We start from the raw sequence: 20,026 nt of genomic DNA, 5'->3' as shown, positions 1-20,026 counted from the left end.
CATAAACCGACATGTGTAAGATGGAACAAAATGTTTGACTGGGAAAGTTGTAAATAAAAAGCAAAAGTTCTGCATCCTAAAGAACATTTATGCTGGAAGGGAAAATAAATACAGTAACACCAGGTGTTGGAAAATGAAAAGGAACTGTGAATTTAGACAGTAAATGCTTGTAAATGCAGGGAAATGGCGGTCACTCATTCAACTTTTTGCCTTTCTCTTGCATAGGGAGATGTTGTAGTAAAATGAAGAACACTTTTCTGTGTAAATTTGTTGATTATAGCACATTCTTCTCAGCTATTATGGTCCAAAGTTCTTAAATTCCTCACTTGCTTGTTCATTCAGTTTTTCCTTAAGCTGGTAACCTTCACTGGGAAGGAGGGGGAGGGTTTTAAATGCTTGGTGTCAGTATTACAGATTGCTACTTTAATCTTAATTGTCAATACATGAACAATACATGCATTAACTGAAACAGTAATACATGTAATACATACTGAAACACAAAACATGAAATGAGTATTGTAAGCCAAGTCAAGATGTTTTGCTTGTACCTGTGCAGCCACTGTGTGAGACCGAGTGGGGAACAGCTTGGTGATGCATGCTGTGTTGAAGCCAGCCTCTGACAGCCCAAATGCAGCACGCAGTCCAGCGCCTCCTGCTCCCACAACTACAGCATCAAAGTCATGATCTACCACTGGATAATGTGTGGATATCTGCATCAAAGACCATTAAAAATAAATAAATAAAAAATGCAGCATAATGCAAGTGATTTCAAATAACCTCTTAATTTGTTTTCCTTGAATTTAGTGATATATATTGCACAGCTCTAATACTTCAAAACATTCAGTTTAAGCAAATAAATCACAGAAGCGATACCACAAATTAAATACAAATTTCTACAACCCCAAATGATATGAGGAACACACAAAAAAAATAGATTTGCTTAATAACCACTTTTTTTGCGATATACATCGATCCTGGTGATAAGTGCTTTTTTAATAACAACCATACATTTTATTTCATAGGCGCCTTTTTGACACTCAAGGACACCTTACAAAGAGTAAACAATAAATAATACCGGAAAATACAAAAGTATACAGCATTGAAAACAAAATAAACAATGCAATTGAGTCATTCAAATGAAAAATGCTATCTTGAATTGGTGGGTTTTGAGTGAAGACTTGAATTGTGAGAGTGAGTTTATGTTCTGTATGTCAAGGGGTTCCAATAGTGTTCCAAAGCTGGGGAACAGAGCGGCTGAAAGCTCTACTCCCCATTGTAGTGAGACGGGCAGGGGGAACAGTCAAGTGAATGGAGGAGAGAGGGAGTTTTTGAAAACATTTGAAAGAGATTTGAAAGATATGGTGGAGAAAGATTGTGGATGGCCTTGAAATGTTAGCAGCATTTGGTAATCAATGCGGAACTTGACCGGAAGTCAGTGGAGCTGTTGCAAAACAGGAGTGATATGGTGGATGGAGGGGTTTCTAGAGATGATACGTGCAGCTGAGTTCTGGACCAGTTGAAGCTTTTGGAGAGATTTGTGGGTAATACCAAAAAGGCGGGAGTTGCAACAATCAAGGTGGGCGGTTACAAGACTGTGGCCAAGGATGGCAGTGGTCTGGGGAGTAAGGGAGGGGCGGAGCTGGTGGATGTTACAGAGATAAAAGTAGGCAGACAGGCTAATGATATTGATATGAGATTGAAATGAAAGAGTACTGTCTAGGACGACACCCAGATTCTTTACTTGTGGGGACGGGTGAACAGAACAATTGTCAATGTTAAGAGAAAAGCTGTCAGTTTTGGATAATGTTGATTTAGTACCAATGAGCAGAACCTCAGTTTTATCGCTGTTTAGTTTAAGCAAATTTGAGGAAAGCCAATATTTTATTTGTGCTAAGCAGTCAATAAGGGAGGTTGGAAGGGGGTTTGCAGGCAAGGTAGAGCTGGGTGTCATCCGCGTAACGATGGAAATTAATTAATGTTGAATATGTGTTAATTGCTTGTGTGCTACAGGTGTTGTTTTTTTCAAGATCACACACTGTGCTTCCTTAAGAAACAGTCTGTGACCTCCTTTTTAATTTACCACCACTTCCTTGTTGTAATCCAGCTGTTTCTTCTAACTGTAAGATGGCGCGGGCATCTGCTGCCGTCGCGTCTGTTGCGCACATATACGCCCTGTTTGGGTGAGTAGACAGACGGAAAGTAATTTAGCTGCAATGCTGTACTTGTATAACTTATGTGACAAATAAATTTAATCTAATCTAAAAAGGCGGCTGGGAAGTGAAAGTTTTGTGCTGAATGTACTGAGGGCGGCTGGAGAGGTACGATTTGAACCAGTTTAGGGGAATCCGAGGGATACCAATTGAGGATGGTGGTGTGATAGATGGTGTCAAATGCTGCACTCAAGTCAAGGAGGATGAGGATGGAGAGTAAACCAGAATCAGCTGCCATTAAGAGGTCATTAGTGATTTTTATGAGAGCAGTTTCAGTGCTATGGAGAGGGTGGAAGTCAGACTGGAACTGTTCATACAGTTCCTTCTGAGATAGGCGAGTATGAATTTGATACGCTACTATTTTTTCAAGAATTTTGGAAATGAAGGGTAAATTTGAGATTGGACGTAAGTCATTGAAATTGGATCAGCACCAGGTTTTTTCAGAATTGGAATAATTAGAGCAGTTTTAAATGATGCAGGAACAGTTCCAGTGGAAAGAGAAGAGTGGATGATGGCAGAGATGAAAGAGACTAGAGAAGGAAGACAGGCTTTAACCAAAACTGGGGGAAGATGGTCCAGCTGACATGTTGATGGCTTAGACTTACTGATGATATCTGAGATTTCTGAAGTGGAAGGAAGCTGAAAGAAGCAGAAAGAATGACCAGGAGTGAATTACAGAAAGCAGTAGAACACAGATATGATGGTAGAGAGTCCGGAGCTTGGGTGATATTCTTATACAGAGAAAAAGAGTGATTTGGTGTTACCTTCGTTAGCTGAGATTATACCAGTGTAATATGTGGATTTGGTTTGAGCAATACAGTCCTTGTAGTGTAACATGACTATTGTAGATGTCTTTGTGAACAGTTAGACCAGTTTTCCGGTGGAGCTGCTCCAGTTGCCAACCTTTGGCTTTCATGAGTCGAAGTTAGGGCATAAACCAGGGGGCAGAACGAAAGAATGTAACAAACCTGGTTTTTAGCGGAGCAAGAGAGTTGAGTAAAGAATTAAGTCCAGTGTTATAGTGTGAAACAAGCTCATCAGGGGTGGTTAGAGTATGAATGTCAATTGAGGGAGTAGGTGCTGGAGGAGAGAGAATCCAAATCAATGTCCTTAATTTTGCAGAAAGAAATGAGGTGGGGAAGCTTATTGCTGGAGAGAGGGAGTCTGACATTAAATGAGAGGAGGAAATGGTCAGTTATAGGGAGTTCATCCGCTGTGTTGTCGAGAGAGGAGACACCAGAACAGCAGATGAGATCCAAGATGTTCTCACTCATTCGCACGATGTAAAATCTTTAGTAAGAGGGTTATTGATAATGTTCATGTGGATATTAAAATCTCCCAGCATTATATTGTTTAGTGAGAGGGTGGACAGGCGTGTGAGCAGGGCGGCAAATTCATTTAGAAAATCGGGATTAGGTTTTGGGGGACGGTAAACGGTGGTGATGATGGGAGTGGATCCAGACAGTTGACACATAGTGGATTCAAAAGAGGTTAAGGCAGGAACAGACACCTGAGAGACTTTCCACTTCTTGCGCTGAATTATTGCGAGACCTCCTTCCTGGCCATTGCCACGAGGTTGGCAGATGTAAACAAATCCTGGAGGAGTGGATTCATTAAATTGGGAGAGGTCATTGGGTTGTTGCCAAGTTTCAGTTAAACAAAGAAAATCAATTTTTTTGGCCAATGAGGAGATCCTGGATGAGATGTCCCTTGCTTGTAAGTGAGCAGATGTTGAGCAGACGGAAGTTAACGGTGACCGGGCTAGGCAGGCTAGCACACCATGGTCAGTGACCCGGCCGGTTTGACGATTTAAGGGTCGACGAGAAGTTGACCAGATGGATTTTATTGTTTTCGTTGGGTCTTGTTGGAAAGTTCAGCGAGATCCGCAATGGACATATCTCCAGTGTGGCAGGAATGTTATGTCCAAGTGGAGCAATAATGAAGCCAGCAGAGGTGCAGACAGGTGGTGAAAACGCAGCCGGAGAAGCTCGGTAACAGAGTACTGCCGCAGACCCATCTCGGTTTGATGAATATATGCCAACTGAGCCCAAAGAAGCACTGACCAGATGAGTCCTGCCTGTTAACATTTTCGGGCAGCTTGGACAGGTGAGAGGAGGCAGGAGGGTCTCGATGGCCAAAGCAGAACAGGTAAAAGAATTAATAGTCCGTATACCCCAGTCAAAGGTGTTGGCTAAATCGTTAATCTTGTTAAAATAGACAATGGTTGATACTGTCTGAACAATCGAAAAGTCCTTTAGTCCACTAGGCTAGACAACTAAAAGTTTAAAATTACAGACGAGCAGCAGCAGCAAAACGTGCCAGCATTCACTCTGTCCGGGTTTTCTATGGTTGAAATAGCTAGTGTGTGGAGTGTCGGTGGAACCCAAGCTTTGTCAGCTGAAGCCATATATATATTTCAACTCAAAGAGGGTTTGTAAGGGCTGATGGGGTAATGGCACATGGTCAGGCAATATGAGACTTACTAAATGCTATGCAATTTCCAACTAAGCAAGCTATTGTAAAATGTGCAGGACACAGAACAGATGGTTCCCTAATCATTAGAGGCAATAATTGTGTTGATCAACAAGCAAGGGAAGCAGCTTCTGCAGTCTTACAGTGCCTTGTAGGCCCAATAGTATATAGAGGTACAGAAGAAGAAGTTCATAGCAGATTTAACCAGCCTGAAAGAAATTTCTAGTCAATTTTAGAAAGGTTTATGGCGTAAAAGAAGAGCAGTTGGTGTTCATAATATGTGGTTTTAAAAAAAAAATGTCCTATATATGTAGACCCATTAAAACTTTAATACATTGTGTTGATCACTTTTTAAATAATTGTTAAGTTTGTATACAATTTATAACTGTAGAAAATCTATAACTACTCCATTAGGACACATTCCATAATAATAATTATGGATAGCATGGATACACGGATGTGTTAATTGTAACTTATGTATTCAGTAGATGGGTGGAAGCACATGCAATAGCTAAAGAAGATGCAGAATCTGCAGCCAGTGTCCTGCTAAGTTTCCCAGATTTGGCATACCAGATAAACATCTCTCTGACAATGGTCCACATTTTGTAAACCAAGTTATTAACATTATCACACAAGCCTTAACAATAAAACACAGGCTAGGCTGTCTGTATCATCCCAAGTCAGAAGCCATGGATGAAAGAAAAAAAATTGAACTTTAAAATCTAAAATTGCTAAAGTGTGCAAAGAGTGGGCAAATAGATAATTGGCTTAATGTTTTGCCTTTGGCATATGAGCATAAGGATTTCAACAAATCATGACATACATGTATCTCCACATGAAATGTTGACTGATAGACCAATGCCTTGCACATATCTCAGAGCCCCAAACAAAGGACCCAATTTGGCCATGCTGAAAAAAAAAATGCATCACTATGTTAAATGCTTAACTGAAATCCACAGGAAGTTCTGCCCGGTGATTATGTCTACACAAGTGTCTTCAGAAGGTGTTGGCAAGAGCCAAGGCAGGAAGGACCATTTAAAGTGTTCCTCGCCACACCCACAGCAGTCAGAGTTGAAGGCAAGAGTATGTGGATTCATCTAAACCCCTGCTCCAGAGGTCCACTCTTACTGGGACCACAGACATTACAACCACAAGATCAGCAAATACAGAGTCAAGCCCAACTAGACTCTGCAACAGAGATAAGATCAAGTGGCATTTCCAGGCCATAAACCAGAAGTGTCACAAGACAGACACCTAGTCAATATGACTCCAACAGCAATTCGGCTCCTGCTGAGGATGATGATCAGCAGTTCCATGAACACAACAAAAGCCAGCTGAGTGGACCAGGAAGGGGACCACAGACAAGTTCAACAGCCTGGTTCAGATTAAGTGTCAATGAGAATCAAAATTCTACGGCTGGTAAACAGTTAGCCTGTCTCCAACTATTAAACAATCTCAGTTTGAGATGTGGGTATAGCACCGTCTCAAACACAGCTATTCAAAAACATTGTGGAAGTTTCTCTGTGAGTAGTTGAAGGCATAAACTGTGAAGTAGTAGTACAGGTGCTGGTCATAAAATTTGAAAGAGTTGATTTATTTAAGTAATTCCATTCAAAAAGTGAAACTTGTATATTATACTCATTCATTACACACAGACTGATATATTTCAAGAGTTTATTTATTTTAATTTGATGATGATAACTGACAAGGTGCCAAGACCTGTTTGAAAATGAAATCTGCATCTCCATAAAGTTGGTCAACTGCAGGAAGCATGTTCTCTGCAAGTGCTCTGAAACTTCCTGGTCAACGCAGCCGTCTACCTTGAACCTCAGAAAACACAGTGGACCAACTTCAGCAGATGACAGGGCACCCCAAACCATCACTGACTGTGGAAACTTTACACTGGACCTCAAGCAATGTGGATTCTGTGCATCTCCTCTCTTCCTCCAGACTCTGGGACCTTGATTTCCAAAGGAAAAATTAAAATTTACTTTGGAATAAATAAAAAAATAAACTTTGGACCACTCAGCAGCAGTCCAGTCCTTTTTGTCTTTAGCCCAGGGGAGGCATTTCTGATGCTGTCTCTTGTTCAAGAGTGGTTTGACACAAGGAATGCGACACTGAACCCCATGTCTTACATACGTCTGTGTGGTGGTTCTTGAAGCACTGACTCCAGCTACAGTCCAGTCTTTGTGAATCTCCCCTACATTTTTGAATGGGTTTTGTTTCACAGTCCTCTCCAGGGTGCGGTTATCGCTTGTACACTTCTTTCTACCACATCTTTCCTTCCCTTCACTTCTCTATTAATGAGCTTGGAGACAGCTCTGTGAACAGCAGCCTCTTTAGCAATGACATTTTGTGTCTTGCTCTGCTTGTGTAAGATGTCAATGGTCACCTTTTGGACAACTGTCAAGTCAGCAGTCTTTCCTATGATTGTGGAGCCTACAGAACTAGACTGGGAGACCATTTAAAGGCCTTTGCATGTGTTTTGAGTTAATTAGCTGATTACAGTGTGGCGCCAGGTGTCTTCAATATTGAACATTTTCACAATTTTCTAATTTTTCTGAGATGCTGAATTTGGGGTTTTCATTAGTTGACAGTTATATTTCAAAAATGTATTTATTTTAATTTGATGATTATATCAGTCTGTGTGTAATGAATGAGTATAATATACAAATTTCACTTTCTGAATGGAATTACTGAAATAAATCAACTTTGCATGATATTACATGTGCATGAGGCTCTCTCTCTCAAGGTGTAGTTGATGCAGATAATAGCAGGGTTTCCATCCAACTTATACGCATTACTGAAAACTCAGCTTAATAATATGCACATCTGCATGCTTTTCTATCAACTGTGTAATGCAAATAAAAATGGACATTAGCCTGATAAAGTGATGTGTTCCAACCAATGACTGCATATATACATATCGACCATTATTATGCTCGGTAAACCTGTCTAACGTTAACTGACAAGAATGTCCGAAATCACTAAGGGTTTAGCACAGTTTTTTGTGATTACTAGATTATGGTAATTTGATTTGTAACTTATAAGCAATCTGTTAACTACAAAAACACCACAGTGAATGGTTTTGGTTCTTTTACACTTTTCTTTTCAAAAAGTATTAAAGTGTAATTGCATTAATGTGTACAAAATATAGAAATTATAGACTGAACTGAAGTTGAAGGCACTACTAAAATGCTAACCATGAATGTTTCTTCTGATTAATAATTGCTGTCTAATTGCGGAACAAAAATCAAATCCACCACTGGCAAGGAAATTCCTCTGTCCACCCCCCTCCTCTGTTCCCAGCAAGGGAGCATTTAGAGAGATTGGGAATATTCATTGGGTAGTGTGAGTAAAAACCAGGGACTGCATTTGAGCTTAAGTTAAATCACATTCCTTTTTATATAGTTCTGTAATATTTACATAATTTGCTTCACTCAAAAATGAGGGGTGTTATTTGCACTAAAATATATTTTTGATGCTGCTAAATCAAGTACACAAAAATAAATAAATAAATAAATAATAAATAATAAATAAATAAATTCCCCACAGTTGGTTACTTTGACTTTGTTTTATATATATATATATATATATATATATATATATATATATATATATATATAAAATAATTGTTTTAGCAGCACTATAATCTACTTAACATCATTTATTGAACCATCTTTATAAATAAAAATCAGTTAAGTTCAGAAATGTTGTACGTCTACTTATTATTAGTGACATTTTAGCATGCAAATAAAGCGAAAAACTTCTAGATATCGGCAAAAAAAAAAAAAAAAAAAAAAAAAAAAAAAAAAAAAATCAGCAGCACATATCGGCCATTGGCTGACTCTGACCTCTTAACATTGGCATTGGTTATAGAAAAACCCATATTGGTCAATCTCTAGTTTTTAGACCTTACAGCAATAGGTTTGGAATGTAAAATTATTGGACAAATTGCGGGATCACAGGCAGGACAGAGGGTGGGATCACAGGCAGGACCTCTGAGCTCCGCTCCGGACTGGGAACTTCTCAAAAAGAATATTTTGCTTCAGCAATGCTATGAGAGGCAGCATTGTTTTAGCTTTGACTGTTTCCTTAATCTTTGGTCACACACCCTAGACATTTTATGACCAAGTACAGTAAATTTATTACAGATTGCTTCTTTAAGTATATCTTAATGGTGTCTCAAATTAGTACAGTTAGAACACAGTTTTATTTTATTGTGTTTTAGTAGCATTAACGATATATATAATTTGCATACTAAGTGCATAGTTAGTACACCAAACATTAAACACTTTTAAGACATTAAATCATGAGTGCATAGAAGTATACCAAATATATTTAAATTAAACATATTTTACCCCTTGGATAACAATGATCAAAAATAATAAAATACAAATTTTACTTACAGCATCAGAGGTTTTAGCTTCTCCCCTTTTTCCATAAATAGAGAAATGAAGTTTGCGGCTGTTAGCTGAGTAAACTGCGGAATACTACAAAAAAACAAAAACAACACATTTATCATATTTAAAAGATACGCTGCAAATAGTATTTGACAAATGTTGCAAAAGTAAATCTCAAATGAGTTAATGGACAGAAACTATTTAAAATATATTAAAGAAATATCACAAAAAAAATTTCTTTAAGCATGAAACAAAAAAAGGTTTTGATAATAAATTGAACATGTTAATGTGTTTAATGAAAGGACTTATTAGAAGACCAAAAGAAGCTACAAAATCTTTTTCAGATCATAATTTTTAAATTCACTTGAACCTGCAGTTAAGTGCCAAAATAAATTTAAAAAATGCTTACAAACTTCTTACTTGTCAACCTGAATGCATGTTGTAAATATATACATACATACAACACACACCAAAAAAAGAAGGGCTGGGCAAAATGACAGTGAAAATTTCATAGAATAGACAAATTATGCTGTTTTCACACATTCCATTACAAAAAACGGAAATTAAAATGTTTATAGAAACAGCCAAAATATATTTCATTCTTTGCAAGCAAAGATGGCCCACTGCTTTTTTTCTAATCAGCTTTCTTAAGAGAATTTTCAAAGGTCAGTCTCGAGACCATAAATGAGCAGTCCTGTTTGTTCAGGCCATACATACGGGTCAGGTCTACTGTGTGCTCGGCAGATCTATTTTTGATTTAAAAAATTCCTTTCACACGGGTACAGTGACATTGACAGTGTTCAAAAGGTCAGTAGTGGTTCGTGTGCTCCTTTCAAAATGAGTCATCATCTTAGATAAGGGTGTCAGAAATGCTGTATTCATTGACCACTGAGCCTATGCTTCACTGGATTTGGAAAGCAAAACATACTGTTTTTACCAAGAGAGGAACATGACAGAACCACTGATAGAAAATGATTTTCCGTGTTTGTGGGTCAGCCACAATATCAATAGGCAGGGACCATTATTAGCAATGGGGGGCATAATTGACATGCAGTTGGAGGCCATGTACAAGGGGTGTGTTAAAGTTTTTAACCAGATACTCTCAGGCCAGAGGGACAGTCCCTGCAGGGCACATTTTAACCACACAGGTCAAACTTGCATGAAGAACTTATATGATCAAAGCAGCTGGAGATTTACAGTGGAGTATTTTACATGCATTTTTTTTTTTTTTCTAATTTTTTGGGCCAAGACTACTATTTATTTCAGTAGAAAGAGAAAACTGGACTATGGTCAGGACTGTGATGTATTTTTGGTTTTTAAGAGGTTGATGCAAGCGAGGAAGAAGTTGGATTTCATATTTTACAATGCAGTGAAAAATCTGTATGATTGAGAATGTGTGGGATTCTGACTGTATTTTCATGTGAATCAGTGTTAACTAGTGGAATATTAGTTGATGGGAATAGTAAAGTTCTGTATAAAACCCAATCCCATTCTCTATATGGAGTGACTTTATTGTTAACAGTATTTGAATTTTACAATTATTGCCCTGATCTAAATTTTTATTTTGTAAACTAAACATAAACTTAGCACAAAAATAAGGAAATTTGTGTTTGGTAGATTACTTACTTGTAATGCTTCTTGGCAATAAGTCTTATACAGTTGGAAAGCCTGTTAATTTACCTTTAATACCTTACACGAATACATGTAAACCTGTGTTAGTAAGCACTTCTACTTTGCCGAGATTCATCCACCTCACAGGTGTGGCATATGAATATGCTGATTAGACAGCATGATTATTGCAAAGGTGTGCCTTAGGCCACTATAAATTGTGCAGTTTACTTTTACTGTATTGGGGGGTGTCTAGACCAGTCTGAAAACCAGTCAGTATCTGGTCTGACCACCATTTACCTCACGCAGTGCAACACATCTCCTTCGCATAGAGTTGAATATTCATTGGCTCCTTATCAAGGGCTGTGCGACATATACACACATATATACATACATATACATATATATATATATACACATATATACACACACACAAATAATCAATAAAAACTAAAAATGAAAACATTCTATTTTTTAAAAATCCCCAAAATCCCAACAAAAATATAAGGATTTATAAATATTAAACATCACATTTATTTATAATTATTGCATAGTTCAAGAAAAAACACAGCATGATTTATTAATGCTAATAACCTACTTCATACAAGTGTCAGTGTACTCAGAACATTCACCAACATAATATAGACGATGGATTGAATGGTGTGAAAGATTTATTTTAAGTGAACAATTTTTTAGGAATGAAGATCATGATTTTTTTTCCATTTAATGGACATATTTTGTTTTACTAATAAATATTGAGGCTGTTTTGTTTGTTCTTTTGATGTACATAGATTGCATTGCGAGCATATATCAGTCCACTGTCATAAAAGGGCTGTCACCATTGGACCACTCAGATTACTGTCCTGTACAGGATATACTTCATTTAAAATCTCCTCAAACAGATTTTACATTCACAGAGACTTTTATTCTGGAAAACACACTAACACAAATATTACCAACAACTATAAAGAGATATAATAATGAGTATAAGCCTGATATAAAATGATTAAATGATGAAAATGTTGACACTGTGCTGATTAAAATTACTTACTAATCTTATTTATAAAGAATAAGGAAAAAGAACTTTATGAAGGAAAAAAATAATTTGACTGTGAATAGAGAAGTGCTGAAATGTGCCATTTTGTCTAAAAGTATGTTTAATCAGCAGCGGTCCGCCCAGAAAACGCTGTGTAAAACACTAGTGGACCTCCAACTTCTCCCTCAGTGGAACAACAGTGGTCCGCCGTCTCTTTGCTCTCAGGGAAAGCACCTGACAATTTCGAAACGATGCAACAGTGTCAATTATATAAAGTAGCAATATTATTAATTGGCGTATCACGCTGATAAAACCATCAATGCGTTAAAAAAATAACCACTCAAATTTCAACGATTTTCAATGATAATGATGAAACGACATACCGAAACAGTGTCTATATAAAACACTGAATCACGTGTTTTTTAAGACATAATACATCACTAATCATTTACAACAGTGCGAACCTGCAAGGTTACTTACCTTATCTGGGAAACAGGTTGGGTAACCGGTATTGACATATTAAAAAACACGTACAAAACGCTGACATACGCTGACAACCAAACTATATAAATGCAATTTAGGTGAAATATTTTTCTAACTTACACTAATCGATGGAAAGACCTTTTTTCCGAGGACACGGGAGACAGATATCACCGCCGCCATATTCTCCTTCCTGTTCCTTCACTTCTTCAGTGTTTATGGCGTAGGCAGCATGAGCAGAGCAGCATTAACGCCTCACAGTGTTCACTTAAGGTATACGTTTTAAAATAAAACGTGGTGTTCTGCCGAGTTGTGCTACGGTGCTACTTTGCAGCTCTGCGGATGTGGGGGCCTTAATTCCGCAAAACACTCAGAAGGGAAGCTGCCTACCTTAGGCAGTTAGTGATGCAGTTAGTGGTTTTGATTATTTGTTAATGGTAGCTGGTCGCTGAGCAGATTATAAATGGCCACAGCAATCTAAGTGGTTACATGTACACTGCCAGAAAAAATGTCACTGTGATGGTACCCTAAATTAGGAAATGCAATTGTACCATATTGTATTATATCATTTAATTTTATATTAAAATTGTGTCGATTACAAAATCCCAATTTAACCCCAGATACTAATATTTTGTGGTTTTATTTTACACTGTAATATATATATATATATATATATAGAGAGAGAGAGAGAACACACTCTGTGTATATATATATATATATATATATATATATAATATAAAACCCATATAAAAAATATATACACCCAGGAATATAAAGTGCAGTAGGAAAACTGCAGCAGAAAACACCCAGATGACTAAGTGTATGGTGTCTAACTGTTCAGGAGTGTGTTAGCATGTGGGAAGAAGCATTTCTGTAGCCTGGTTGTCCTGATCCTCATTTTGCTAAAGCACCGGCTTAAGGGGAGGTGCTACAACAGGTGGTGTCCAGGGTGTGAAAGATCGGAGATGATTTGCCTGTGAGGCATTAATGCTGCTCTGCTCATACTGCCTACACCATAAACACTGAAGAATCATTACCAATCATTAAGGACTATTTACAAATGATGGGGATTTTGAATGCCATTTATTGAAAAACTATGCAGTAATATCACTACTTTTTTCATAGGTACATACTATTGTAAAACCTGAACTGATATCTCTTTGTTGTATGGATATCTTTTTATAAATGACCATTATGTAAAGCTGCATACAAATATTAGGGGGGTTTTGGATGCCGGGATTTTGGATGTTCTCTACAAGCTATATAGTAGTATATTTATGTTTCATAGGTACATATCGGAGAACTGTTTTGCATTTAGTCAAACAATTTGATTATTAAAAGCTAACGTTTGGTGATTTTGTATTGCACTACATAGCGAAAAATCTAACAGATTAAGTCGCAGCCCAAGTTACTGCGAAAACTGTAATCAGTGAACCTTTTTAATTATGAAAGCAGCATAATTTTATAAAGCTCGTCATTCACGGATTTGATGTAATTCTCCTTAATTCTATTTACTTTATCCAATGTTTATTTTCACTGAAATATTCACTTTTAACTGGCTTTTAAATATGAACCAAAAAAAAAAAAAAGACGAATCAATGAACTCAGTTAAAATTCAAAACAAATGTATTGTGAATGTCTAAATATTTTAGCTATCTTATGAAAAAAACATACACCTTCATGGCTGAATTTAAGTAGTTCGGTCTGAGTTTGTCTTGTTTTGGCCAACATTTTAAAGGCATTCATCAAAGATTTATCCAAGGAGTGGGGGCTGAACTCGAATTGTCAGTAAAGAGCTCATAAACGGGATACTGTCAAATTATTAGCATGCAAGCTTACAAGAAACAGGAAAACTAACATTAAACTGACTTTCAGATAGGGTGATATAAACAGATTGTTCTGCACATGCAGCCTAAAGAACTGATCCATGTAACTGTAGGATTGCATTTGTAGCCTACACAGAGTATCTTTTATAAATTGCACAAATCATTGAACTGTAAAAGTGCATAATAAATAAATAAAATGATCACACGGGGAATTATTGGAGAATTCCTGTTATAACAAAAAATGTGTCCTTCAAGAGATTGTACCCACTGTATCGGGATTACAATTCCAATCCACCCATAAAACATTCATAACAGGTTTTGCATTAACTGAGAAATTTTATTAAAAAAGAGAATTTTTAAACAGTTTACAGATTTTACAATTTTAAAAGTGCAAATCAGTCAAGTAGCAAGTGCAACAGTATTCACAAATCATCTCCTAATTCCCCTCACTGAAAGCTTTGTGCTCTAGAAACAAAGTCATCTATCATTTCCTTCATTTTTTGCAGATCTGCCTTGTCTTCAGCGATAATTTCATCCAGCTTGTCCATCTTTTTAAGTTGGTCATTGCAGTGTTTCTGAAAATTAGAGAAGAAAATGTCACAGAAAACCACTGCATCAGTGTTTTTGGTTTCCAAATGTAGGTTACACAGCATAACTGCATATTTACTACTATTTTCACATTTGGATTATTAAGGATATCAGAGCCCACAATTTAAAACTTGCTAATATTTTCAGAAACTTTTAATGGATTGTGCCACTAATTGAGGATCAAATTCATTTTGCTATTTCATAACTAATATCTCGTAATTGAACATTTTAGTGACATAGTCTTTCTTACCTCCACTATGTCCAAGTGATTGGCTGCAACACTGAAGACTTGGGTCAAATTGTTTGCCATCAACCGGCTCTCCTCTGTGGTTTCTTGAAGAACTAAGTGGTACCTAATGGAAGAACACAGACCATTTGTTTTTCTTCCTAATTTGTTGACAGGAAAACTATCTAATATACATATACACATTTAATAAATATATAATTTGTATATTTTCATACATTCATTGTCCGAAGCCTAACCAGAATCACTGTGCACAAGGAACACACCCTGGAGGGGGCAGCAGTCTTTCACAGGGTGACACATTCACACCTATGGACACTTGAGTCGCCAATCCACCTACCAAAGTGTGTTTTCGGACCGTGGGAGAACACAAACTCCTCACAGTCACCTGAAGCAGGACTTAAACCCATAACCTCCAGGCCACTGGATCAGTGTGACTGTGACATGATAGAAGTAATATTATATATGAAATCTCACTGTAGTTGTGCAGATTTCAGTTGCTCTTCTGCCTCCTCATAGCCATCCATGACCTTCTTTTCTAGCAGCTTTTTGTTTCTTTCAGCAGAGTCCACCTCTGCTGCCCAATTTTCTTCTTCCTGAGCCCTCTCCTACTCAAACCAAAATTTGGCAAATATGTTCATCATGACAAGCTAATGAACTTTAATTCCATTTGCAGCAGCAGACATTTATCATACATCAACACTTTGAACAAAATAACCAGGAGGTAGTCTGTTATAAAACTATAATGAATATCACAAGGCTTCCCCTTAAATATTTCAAGTAACAGCTGTAACTGACATACCTGCATGTCATGCTCCATCTGCTGGTCCAATCTGCGGATCTGCTCTTTTATCAGCTTTAAATCATTCAATTTCTCAGATATGTCAGACTTTACCTAAAATAAGATGAGTTAATTAACTTATAATTTCTCTGAATGTCAAATTGCCAATGCATACATTACATTTTGTGAAAATGAACATCCATACAAAATTGCCAAAACAAAGATAAATCACCCATTGTGACTTTAATAAATGAAGCTAAAATTACATGTAGACGAATTTTCATACCTGCTCCACTGTCTCCTCTAGGCTGAGCTTCATATTTGTCAGACTGCTGAACTTATCTTCTACATCTGAGATCATGTTTTTAAGAGGATTCTACATGAATCATGAATTAGAGAATCAGAATGACAGTAGAGAATTTATTCAGATTTTGGCTTTGGTGTGGAAGTTGTTTTTTGTACCTGTATCTGGGTTCTGATCAGCGTAGCAGTGGTGGGCACATAGTCATCAAGAGTTTTGATCTCAAAATCATGGCCGCAGGCATTCTCTGCAGATTGGGGAATAAGCTTCAGGATGCGTGCCTGTTTGTGGTACTCTGCCAACTTCACCTCAGTCTACAAGGATAGATGAATAAGTATGTAAGCCAATAATGTAAGAAAACTATGCATGTATCAACCACAATAAAGTTAATATAGGATTCAGTTGTTATAGTACAGCTGTACTATATTTATATAATTAATAACCAATACTTCTGTTTCCATTTCATATCATTAGTAAAACAAGATCAAAAATTAAATTTTGAAAAAACCAAGCTCTTCCTGGAGCAGAGATCTTTACAAAGAGCTGTTAGATTCTTCATTCTTTCCAAAGTTCAAATATATTCCTATTTATTTAATTTACATAAAACTTTTGTTGTAGGTGTTACTTTTTATTTCATCAGTGGTATATTTTAAACATCCTTTAGATATTAGTGAGATTAATGAAGGGTGAAATTAGAGAGATTCCCTCAGTAACAGACTGACTTAACTCCAAAAATAATCAGTAAATATGATAAATGTGAGTAAATGCCATTTCAAATTTTAAAAGATATATAAATGTAATTTACTGTTTTATCCTCTACTTTGCTTATCCTTGCATAAAACTATAGACACATTGGAATATATGCTGGATTCACATCCTCCTCAATTCATACTTACAACTTTGGAGGTGCGAAACATGATGACATTGTGTTCATCTGGATATTGTTGGAAAGAATAAAATCTGCTGGAAATGAATGTACATAGTTATTTTAAAATTTTCTGTTGTCTGAGAGTGTTTACTTTCATTTATCACTCAGAAATAAAGTGTATTTGCTGAACATCTCAAATAAATGTGTAAAGATAAAACCAGTTCAGCTATCAGTCCCTGCCACTGTTCTTTATGAGACACGCACACAGCTTAAAAACTATGAAAGTGATCTCAGAGTTTCACAATAAGTATTACGAGTTGGGAGAGAGTTTATGTGCTATTTCCAAGTCAGGAAATTTATTTACAATAATTCATTATTCTTTCATTCTGTTTCATTTTTAAATAAACTTTTTTTTTGTCAGCAATTACTTAGTAACAGAAAGAAGAGGTAAAATTACACATTTGAAAATAACATTAGCAAATATATTAATATTATTTAAGAAGACATTTATAATAAAGCGTAAATGTTTTGACAGATGAGTTACTGTTAGAATAAAACCTCAAGGTAAAACACTGATCTTAATAGTATGATTAATACAACACTATCCTCTGAAATAACATAAAGTATGTATAATGCAGAAGCTTTAGGCCTCATCTGCATGTATCCAGAACTTTTTCTCACTTCATTTATGAAAATATCCCTGTACAGGAGGAGGTAAAAATGACAGCAAGGTCATACCAGCCCAGTAGGGGGCGTAGTACCTGATAAAGAGAGACATCAATACACCACAGAGCAGCAGACAAACACAGATTTAATCTCAAATCATTCCATACTCCCTACTTCCTCTGTAGTGTCGAGTGCATGTCATAAAAATGACTTCATCTAGATCTAAATACGGCAATATTTATATTTTTAAAACCCCACTGACCACAATTTGTCAGAATCTGAAATCTAGTTCTGTGTAGACTAGGGTAACCAGGCGTCCTCTTTTACCCGGACATGTCCTCTTTTTTAAACTTAAAAAAATGTCCGGCCGGAATTTCACAAACGTCCGGGATTTAGTTTTTCTAGAGCTTACATAGAATTAGGAGAAGTGTTTCATTCACAAACTAGTCCCGCCCTCCCCTACTCCATTTGGTTCGCTTGAGTGAAAAGGGGGAGTGGTGAAGTAGCCTAAAACCTTCTGATTGAATGGTCTGACTGTAGAGCTACCGTTATTGGTCGATAACCTTCTCTGTAAACATTTAATTGGTCAGCCTGCATGTCAGTGAGAAGGGTATCTCTGCAGGCCGGAGGCAGCTCCAAGTGGGAGGTACAGCTCCAAGTGGGTGGTACAGCTCCAAGTGGGCCGTACAGCTCCAAGTGGGAGGTACAGCTCCAATTGGGCCGTACAGCTCCAAGTGGGCCGTACAGCTCCAAGTGGGTGGTACAACTCCAAGTGGGCCGTACAGCTCCAAGTGAGCGCGGAAGAACATTTTAAGCACGACTCAAGCACGTCGCTGGCTTTGAGATATGTAGTTGTCGTAAAAAGGCTCTGGAGACGACCCAGAGGCTAAAGAACCTTTTTTATTTGTTTTTAAAAACAGGGCTGATATGGAGCTGTTTCTGAAATCTTGTGTTGATGAGCAGGGTCTCAGGGTCAATGCGATGTCTGTGGTTACGCCATGCCCCTCACCCCAGAATTTTCTTAAGGCAAGTAAACTGGACTGTAGGGCCCTCACCTCAATTCTTAAGGCACAGATACTAGACTGCAGGGCCCCTTATACACCACAGTTCAGATAGTGTGTATAGTCTTATATTTTTAGAAACCTAGGCTGTCTGGTTCACTGTGACGTCCTGCTTTGCATAAAATGCCCTGCACAAAATAGGTATCCTAGTTATTTTCTTTTTTCTAACAATTTTCCATAACTAATGCAGCTGAGATTGCTCTGTTTGAGCATTGTTTGGAAGTTTAACCCGAATCCCGCATTTTGCGGGGTAGAAACACACCTTATATAATCAGCTTTGTAAGTCTTGAATGTCTGAATGCTTCTGTGAGCTCTGTATACCGTTAGAAAGCGCAGATCCTACCGTTTCTAAAAATAGCGCTCTCATCGCGGTGCTGTGAAGCCTCTGGGAGTAATCCAGTGTGAAAAACCACCTAAAAATCAAGGCCCTCCTTCAAAATTTTGGTCCTATGTCCTTGTCATGAAAGACTAATGATAGGCGCTAAAATCAGAAAAAAAGCCGCTGAAAAAGGGACAAGAAAGACGCTGTTTACTTTCAGTTTCGTTTTGACTCACATAACGTCAACCCACGCTGTCTCTGGGCAGAAAAATATGAGTCATCAGCAAAAACATATTTCTATTATTGATTTATAGTTTTTCAAGGTTTTTTTTAGGTTTCACATCAAATAACACTGCATTAGATCAACAAATATAAACTAAAAAGCTTAAATAATTATTTATTGTGTGTTTTCTAAATAAACAAGTATTATTTCATCATTTTTTAAAAAGATTATAATAATAATAATAACTGTAAACATTATCAGCATCTGAGAAAACTGCCAAAGTACCAAAATGTTTTTATTTGTTGGGATATTGTCCATATTTGCCCTGAACTAAATTCCTGAAAGTCTGGGCCTGCTGTGACTGTCAGAACTTTATCAGTCATACATCCCAGAGCTTAGAATATCAAGAAAAATATGTCCGTCTGATGCTAAAAATTTATTTTGTCACAGTAATATGACATGTAATAAATTAGAATCAAAAATGCTTATGTTTTCAACTAAAATACACCTCACACTAACAATCTGTGTCAAGATATCCACTGTGGGAATATTATTTCAAGGCTGTACATTGAGAAATATGAAAAAAAAAAAAGCAGGCGCTAGGTAAAATTTTTGGTCAAAACATGACAAATTTATAGAAAAATTGATTTATCGGTCAGCATGAAAACCTCAAGTGATTATATATTTGAGTAGCTAAGGTTCTTTAGAAAATAAAACATCATAGCCATATTCAATATGTCACATAATTACTGTTTAAATGCAACTGAAAGAGGCACTGACAAATAAACGGAATAGCAAAATAGCTATATATATAGGGTCCATCGAGTTAAGAGAATGTCAGTGAGTTATTTGGGACATTGTGTTAGATTATTGTGTATTTTGTAGTACAGCTCTATGCCTGGTGACCATGTAATAACTGTTTTGTTTTCAGTGTTAA

The 20,026-nt window shown here is 36.9% G+C and overlaps 2 protein-coding genes across 3 annotated transcripts in view; both read right to left on the bottom strand.

Moving 5' to 3' along the window:
• Positions 1–12,457, bottom strand: part of sdha (succinate dehydrogenase complex, subunit A, flavoprotein (Fp)) — a 52,147-nt gene extending 39,690 nt beyond the window's left edge. The window contains exons 1-3 of the mRNA XM_066674249.1: positions 12,336–12,457; positions 9,095–9,178; positions 549–710 (exon numbers count right to left, since the gene is read on the bottom strand). Of these exons, the coding sequence (XP_066530346.1) occupies positions 549–710; positions 9,095–9,178; positions 12,336–12,395 (306 nt within the window). The 5' untranslated portion in view covers positions 12,396–12,457. The remainder of the gene's footprint in view (positions 1–548; positions 711–9,094; positions 9,179–12,335) is intronic.
• A 1,993-nt stretch (positions 12,458–14,450) lies between these two features.
• On the bottom strand, positions 14,451–19,028 carry LOC136699072 (kinetochore protein NDC80 homolog). Of its 2 annotated transcripts, none has more exons than XM_066673514.1 (8): positions 18,891–19,028; positions 16,849–16,915; positions 16,114–16,266; positions 15,938–16,027; positions 15,673–15,765; positions 15,348–15,478; positions 14,877–14,979; positions 14,451–14,613 (listed from the first exon to the last, which is right to left on the bottom strand). In XM_066673514.1, exons 2-8 carry the CDS (start codon positions 16,867–16,869, stop codon positions 14,485–14,487), a joined length of 720 nt encoding a protein of 239 aa, XP_066529611.1. In that variant the 5' UTR covers positions 16,870–16,915; positions 18,891–19,028; the 3' UTR covers positions 14,451–14,484. The 2 variants fall into 2 exon arrangements, with proteins under 2 accessions (XP_066529611.1, XP_066529612.1); XM_066673515.1 differs by lacking the exon at positions 18,891–19,028 and adding an exon at positions 18,810–18,886.
• Between the last annotated feature and the right edge of the window lie 998 nt (positions 19,029–20,026).

This window comes from Hoplias malabaricus, chromosome 6, assembly GCF_029633855.1.
Source record: "Hoplias malabaricus isolate fHopMal1 chromosome 6, fHopMal1.hap1, whole genome shotgun sequence".
NCBI classification, from domain to species: domain Eukaryota; kingdom Metazoa; phylum Chordata; class Actinopteri; order Characiformes; family Erythrinidae; genus Hoplias; species Hoplias malabaricus.
The sequence above is the reverse complement of the archived record's forward strand: the minus strand, read 5'-3'. Positions and strand labels throughout refer to the sequence as shown.

What these genes read in the sequence shown, in the direction of transcription:
- LOC136699072 (XM_066673514.1), bottom strand. Translation starts at nt 16,869, where the DNA reads ATGTTTCGCACCTCCAAAGTT. An exon ending in TGTTTCGCACCTCCAAAGTT is followed by an intron (nt 16,267 to 16,848) that starts GTAAGTATGAAT and finishes CTATCCTTGTAG; the next exon opens with ACTGAGGTGAAGTTGGCAGA. An exon ending in CTGAAATCTGCACAACTACA is followed by an intron (nt 14,980 to 15,347) that starts GTGAGATTTCAT and finishes TTCTTCCATTAG; the next exon opens with GTACCACTTAGTTCTTCAAG.